Genomic DNA, 7,477 nt, shown 5'->3' with positions numbered 1-7,477 from the left:
GTTTAACATAGTAAAGGGAGATCCCAAGGTTTCTATCTTTGCCTTAAACTCCACCAATTGCTCTTAAAAGTTTGTTTGATTCTACTACAGCTACCAAGAGGCTTCCTAATGTCCCGTCCCTGAACACTTAATTTACATGAAAAGTCATTAACTAGTTTCCTATTAGATATTACTGTTAACCACAATCCTATCCTATCCTTTCCCCCTCCTTCCTTTTTCTCTGTGTTGCCCCAGCTGTCCTGGAACTCAATTCTGTAGAGCAGGCTAGCCTCAAACTCACGAGATTCTCCTCCTCTGCCCCAAGTACTGGGATTAAAGGTGTGCCCCACCACCACTACCACCAAAATACAACCCTATTTCCAATGCCTTGCCCATTGTTGTTTAGTTGCTCAAAGTGAAGGACCAGAATGGCCCCATCGCCAAGCCTTGGATAGGGTTGAAGTTAAACAGGCTCTCCCCATTTGCATTCCCATAGTGGAGACTGAGAATCCTCAGACCAGGAAGGCAGTTTGGATGAACAGAAACTCTTCAAAGGACATTTGTCTGATGACTAACTTTGTGATCCTATTTTCCTGTCTTAAAAAAAAAAATATATATATATTCTGTTATATCACAGAGCTTGAGACTAATTCCTATCATCAGCTACCAACTGTCATTCATACTGATTTTTATTTGTGGAGATTACAAATATTTTAAAATATGTACTCATATTCCCTGATATTCTTATCACTAGACTTAAGTACTGTTAGCTCTTCCCTCCCTTGGCCCCTCCATTTAACAAGTGTGTAAGTATTTCTACTTAAGTACGTTGCACGCTCAAGTTATTACACAAGGTGCATGCTCTACTACCATTTTATACAATTTACACTTTATACAATTTCAAAACATACACTCTAACATGTTGCCTACTTTTCAAATTCACACATTTTTACCTGGTATATAGTATTTATAAAACAAACAAAATCTCCCACAATGAACAACATTCATTATAAGCTGGGCTTGGTAGCAGGTGCCTACACTTCTAGCACCTGAAAGGCTGACATGGAAGGATCACCTGATGTCAGACAATGAAAAGAGATCTCATCTCAACATAAACAAAGAACAGCTACTCCTCCTAAGTCCCAACCCTACCCAAAGAAACCCACAGCAATGCTTGGCCCCTGGTGTAGTCCTCTCTTCTGCCTCACAGCAATGGCAAAGGGTACTTTTCAGTGTGAGCTGCACTCTTCATGGCTTCCTGAGAGCAGTGAACTCAGATGTCAATTCTTTACTGGAATACTGGACAATATTTGCATTTTCTCAGATGGGGGCAAAACACTTTTAATCATGCAGTGTGCACCTCATGAAGATGACCAGCCATTAAGGGTCTTGTTTGCTCAGAAGAAGTCTACCTAAACTATACAAACCATGGCTCCTCTGCTTTTCTACATAAAGAACACATAAAGGGATGGCAAGAGATTTCAGTGAATAAACACATTTGCCAGGAAGTCTGACAATCTGAACTTACAAAGGTGGAAGGAGAGCACTAACTCCACAAAGGTATTCTGACATCCACACATGTAACCCCCACATGTCATGAAACACAGACGGACAGGCAGACACACAATTTCATTCTGTTAACATTAAAATGGCTTACGAAGCATATCCTACTATTCCAGGAGTGTAAAGATATTAGATTCCATAAGTAAATCTATTTCCTAAAGACAGATTTAGGGAATGGAGCAATAACTCCCTGTCACAGCAATGCAGAAATCTTAAAGAACATATAAAAATCAAGTATGAGGGGCTGAGTATAATGGTGCATGCCTTTAGCACATGGGAGGCAGAAGAAGGTGGGAGGCATTTGTGAGTTTATTGAGGCCAGCATGGTCTACATTGTAAGTTTCACACCAGGCAGGACTACCCTGCCTATAAAAAGTAAAATTAAGTGCAATTAAAGTATCCACTTATCAACACTATTGTTATACACCATTTGCTCATATAGTTGACTAATTTATATAGAACAGTTCTTTGAACTTTGGAATAATAAGTTTCTCACTTTCAATTGTATTTAAATAATAGAGACTGACCAACAGTTTATATATGATTTATCCACAAACTACCTGTTTGAATAAGAATGGCCCCTAAGATGGGCTTTGATGGATCAGGCCTGTAATTCCAGCACTCAGAAAGGAAGAAGTGGGATCTCTGTGAGGTCAAGGCCAGCTTAGTCTACAAAGGAAGTCCAGGGTAGCCAAGTCTATACAGAGAAACCTTGTCTCAAACCGCCCCCCCTCTCCCCCCAAATGCTCATAGAGTTGAATACTTAGTTATTAGGAGTGGCATTACTTGAGAAGGATTAGGAGGTGTGGCCTTGTTGGAGCAAGTGTATCACTAGGGGTGAGTGTTGAGGTTTCAAAAGCACAAGCCAGGCCAAGTGACTCTCTCTCTTCAGTTGCGTGTATCTGAATATAAAGAGCACCAAGTCTGCCAACATGCCACCATGTTCCCTGCCATGACAACAGCCTAAACCTCTAAAACGATCAGCAAGCCTCAATTAAATGCTTTTCTTTATAAGGCTGCCTTGGTCGTAATGTCTCTTCACAGTGAAAGAATACTGACTATGACACAACACAAACCAATTCATTTAGAATTCAGTATTGTTCTGCCAAGATAACCTGTAGCTCTCTCATTCAGTAGCTGTTAAAGAGCATAATTTTAATGTTCTTTAAAGACAGGGTATACTATAGAGCCCAGGCTAGCCTTGAACTCATGAGATTATAGGTATGCATTTCCACCCTTGATTCTTTCATATATGCTTGTTAATAGAAATTATGTCTTTTTATCTAACCAATTTAGACATTTTCTCTTATGTAGAAGGTCCCAAAATAAAGACACGTAAACAGGATAGCCTTTAAAAGTAGGTTAAAACAATTTACTTCACATAAGAACTGTATATTTCAGGCCTACAATTTTCATTGAGTATCAACAAAAATAATCTGTACAGAAAACCCAAGGGCAATCATATAGCATAGCATGTAAAATGTGCAAATATACTTTAAAATGCATTTACTGTGTAGCACTTGCAAGGTAGAACTGCATAGCAATTCTAGTAAACCTAGTAATTGTTTGCATGTAGTCAATGCAAATGTCCAAGGCACAACTAAGTGTTGGTACACACGTGTGTGACATACATCTTAAGATCATTTATTTGAAGACATTAAAGTAACACGATGGTATGTTTATAGTTCATTACTTAATGAGACATCAGTTTGTCTCTAAAGCTTTATGGAATACCACAATGATAATGTTTGTGTAACTAGGGCAAACCGTTCCCTGAACTTAAAAGTGAAAGACATGACTCTCAATATCCTATATTAAAAAATTATGTATGTATATATGTATGTATATATGTACACACACACACCCACATCATACAAAGGAAATATCCCAAAGTTCACAAGGAGGCCATTTTCTTATTATTAAAGGTTCCCATTACAGTATTTCATGACAATTTTTAAAAAATTTATACTTCTTTGCCACCTCTTTTGGTCAATCTTAGTTACAAAAGGAAATGAACTAGACATTTTCAAGTTAAAGGTGATGAATAACTTGGAAAGTCTCTTGAGTACACAGTGAAAGGTGTTATGTAGTTACAACGCCTCTGCCTTTAAAAACACCACTTTAGTCTACACAGGAAAAACCAACCCATTACAAGATCAACAGGAACACTGGCTGTGGTCCTGCCCCCAGTTCACCACAATGTCTGTGCTTTGCTGCCCATCCCTGAGAGTAAAGATTCTACCATTTTTAATAAAGCAATAACTTTACATTGATAAAATGCCTAAAGACCTTTTCATGACATTTATACATCATTAGCTTTAGCCCTATTTCAATTTCCTTTTTAAAAAAGAAGGGGGGAGCTTGCACTTTGAGAGAGCATTCATGAAAATATTTTGAAAGAGCATTAGATGCTGTACATGAAGCCAAGCTCAAGGCTCTCCTCACTGTCTCAGTTCTGTTTTTTATGCCATTGCTCATTTTCTTACAATTTTACTATTTTTGTTAATTGAAGAATTTACAGGTAGTGTAGGAAAAGTATAACACAAACTTAAAGGAACACTGAAGTGAGATGTACATTTCCCGGTGTGAAGGAGTTTACTGGAAATAATCTGAATGCCATCCAAGACAGGTAAAGTACCTACAAAAGAGAAGAAACGCAGCATAAGCATGCTCCTGCTGTCTCTGTATTAGCCTTCCTGGCCAAAATCTTCTGTAAACTTCTTTAATTTCAACAAGTCCTGGTCATTGACGGTAGGCTTTGTGCTAGTGAGTGACCGCAGCATATCCCACTGTGGGAGGAAAGAAGAAGAGATGTTAGCAATGGTAAAAGCTGCCCTGTTATTAGTTCCCAGCTTACAGTTAAATAGAAACAGCTGCAGGGTCATCAACTCCTGAGAGCAAATCCCTCGCTCCTCTGCGCACCTCCCCATGCTCATTACCTATTGCAAGGACAGGTCTAGCAGCCTGGGGATCAATGTCTCCCACAGTCTGGCCATGCCCTCATTACTGGCCTAACTCTTTCCCTTCAACAAGAGGTCTTTCTCGCACTAAGTGTAACTCAGAAGAAAATGGTAACTGTGCAAGAAATTAGTACTTTATTATAACCCATGTGGAATTCTATAACTGAAGAAGCAAAATTGAAAGTCAAGTCTGTTAGCTTTTCAATAACAGCAAAATTCTCTACATTATTTTATCCTTCCCATAAAAACCATAAACTGCATTTTGTAGTAATATCACTTTGTTCCTTCTGTATAATACTTACTGAATTGTATTTCTTTTTACTACAAAAATATGTTTCTGTAAGTCACTTGGTTGTACTTAAATGAAACAAAACTACAGGGTAATGAGAATTTTTTAAAATTAAAATTTATAGTGAAAAATACATCAATATTAGAAAGTCATTAAAAATGAATGTTTCCTATAAAATTACATGGCAAATGAACCATTTTAAGTTACTATGGATTCTTCAAAGCAGGACAGAACACAAAAACTTAAAAAATAATCTAATCTATCAGGGGCTGAAATAAAAAGGAATTCCTGAGTAATCAGATAAGCACAGAGTCACCCGTCTCTCCTCACAGACACACCCACACACAGGCACCCATGCCGGCATCTGTCTAAGCGGTGTATCAAAGTCTCATCTCCAAATGTTCCTGTTAACCCTACCACAGAGCACCCTGAAAACCGGCAGCTACAGCAGAACAAGTTTAAAATTGGTTCATCAGCAACCAAACGGACTTTTGCAGGACCCCAGTTCTCTAAAGATATATCTCACAAAATAAATCTGATAATTTACTTTAATTACTACAATGTAAATGTAATACAATGAAAACTTTTTGAAGTCTTATCTAGTATTTGAGAAAAAGGTTTAATGCTTTCAGTTGAGAATTTAAAAACTTTAGTATTCAAACTATTCAAACTAGTATACAGCCTAAAGAAGTAAAACATAACAATACTATTTATGAATACTAACATACAAGAGTTGATATGTTTGGTTATTTTTAAACATGTGAGATTCAGGGGCAAAACTTAAATTTTATTTCATGCAATATTTGTGAGAAATCTGTGGCTAACTTAAAGCCTGAAAACTGTGTTTTCAAAATACAATCTTTTTCAATTGATACAAGTCTCACAACTTAAGATAATTATTTTTACATCTAATCACAACTAATATTTACAATGCTTCAAAAGCATTAAAGAGATGAGTCTGATCATTACATTCTGCAGTGTTACAGAAACAAAAAGTCTGCTCTTTGACAAATTAGTGTATAAGATTTAGAATGTCATACCATGGAAACAACTGGCTCCAGTAGTTTATCTCCAGGCACATCCATCCACGTCATTTCAATAGCTCCAGGATCTCCTGGAGAGCAGGGTGTCAGCAGGTCATTTACAATGCAGTTAGGATCAGCTCTTGAGGGTCCATGAACCTGTAATCACAGTAACTTTAATTTATCTGAATAAATAAATAAAAATTAAGATTTTGGTCATTATTAGGAAAATTAAAAATACATTAATTTTTGGTTGTATAAAATGTTTACTCTAGGAAAAATAGAATATGTAAAGAAAAGCAGTTATCATTAGGCTGACTGAAATTTTTTTAGATTTTGGTTGATTTAAAATTTTTCTTGGTGCATTTCTTTGCATTCAATAATTTATGATTACTGGGGCTAAAAAAGGTTTGAAAAGAAATAGTTACTTCTCTTTCTCCTCTCTTCCTCTCATGTTTATTAAATGGTAGTTACCTCACAGACCAAAACAACACATTATAAAACTCTAAGCTGCTCTTTTCCATGGCTGAAAAACTTGTGAGATCTTGCAGAGTATTTAGTCTTAAATTATTCAATCCTTGCGTCTCTCTTAACAAAAATGTAAAAGAAAAAAACCCAAAAAACCCATGTGTGCTGTTTTCCGTGAGAATGGCTCCCACAGTTTCATATACTTCAATGTTTGGTTCCCAGGTGGTTGACAGTTTAGGAAGGATTAGGAGGTGTGGCCTTGTTGGAGATGTGTTACCAGGGAGAGGGTCTGGCTTTAAAGTTTCACAAGCCCATGACAGGCCCAGTTGGTCTATCTCTCTGCCTTGAACTTAAGGTATAAAAAGTAAGCTCTCAGCTACCGCTCCAGCACCATGGCCTGCAGCCATGCTCCCTGCCAAGATGGTCACGGACTTCCTATCTAAAAACTGTGAGCAAGCCCTCAGTCAAATGCTTTCTTTTACAAGTTGCCTTCATCTTGGTCCTAGCTTCCCTTCCCAATAATGGAAGAGTAACTAAGACAACATGTGAGTAGTGTGCTGGCTGGTTTTTTGTTAACTTGACACAAGGTAGAATAATTCGGGAAGAGGGAACCTCAATTGGGAAAAATGTTTTATCAGACTGTCCCTACGGTCAAGTCAATGGACCATTTTCCTGACTATTACTTGTGGGGGAGGGACCCAGCCCATTGTGGGTGGTATCATCTCTGGGCATGTAGTCCTGGTGTTTATAGGAAAGGAGTGTCAGTAAGCAGCACTCCTCCATGGCCTCTTTTTACCACGGACCATAATCAGAACCTGTAAGCCAAATAAATAAACCCTTTCCTCTCAAGACTGCTTTTATTCATAGTGTTTTATCCCAGCAATAAAAAGCAAAGTATGAGAGAAATTAAAATACATGCTTAATAATTTCTACATCATTTTACAAAATATACTTTAGTTAAAACAAGGTTTTAGAAATTTCTAGAAAAAGAACCTTTGTAACAAAGTTGCATACAAATATTTAGATGGCAAAACATTTGTATCAAATTGGGGTTGCTTGCAAGTCTATCTTATGATGATTAACTATTTCAGGATTGGTATAGGAGTTAATATACACCTTTAGAGCTTGCTTAATTGTGTACATACCTAGTGTATACACACTCATACTTGGTTTATTTCTATGTATGTCTATCTTTC

General features: G+C 37.2%; 1 protein-coding gene across 1 annotated transcript in view; it reads right to left on the bottom strand.

The window, feature by feature from the left end:
- Window positions 1–2,889: 2,889 nt before the first annotated feature.
- Vps4b (vacuolar protein sorting 4 homolog B) overlaps window positions 2,890–7,477 on the bottom strand; it is a 28,048-nt gene continuing 23,460 nt past the window's right edge. Inside the window, exons 10-11 of the mRNA XM_055601251.1 lie at window positions 5,832–5,972; window positions 2,890–4,331 (exon numbers count right to left, since the gene is read on the bottom strand). Coding sequence (XP_055457226.1) covers window positions 4,230–4,331; window positions 5,832–5,972 — 243 coding nt within the window. The 3' untranslated portion in view covers window positions 2,890–4,229. The remainder of the gene's footprint in view (window positions 4,332–5,831; window positions 5,973–7,477) is intronic.

Source organism: Psammomys obesus, unplaced genomic scaffold (genome assembly GCF_907164565.1).
Source record: "Psammomys obesus unplaced genomic scaffold, mPsaObe1.curated_primary_1811, whole genome shotgun sequence".
Lineage (NCBI taxonomy): Eukaryota > Metazoa > Chordata > Mammalia > Rodentia > Muridae > Psammomys > Psammomys obesus.
Note: the sequence above shows the minus strand (reverse complement) of the source record. Positions and strands in the feature narration are given on the sequence as shown.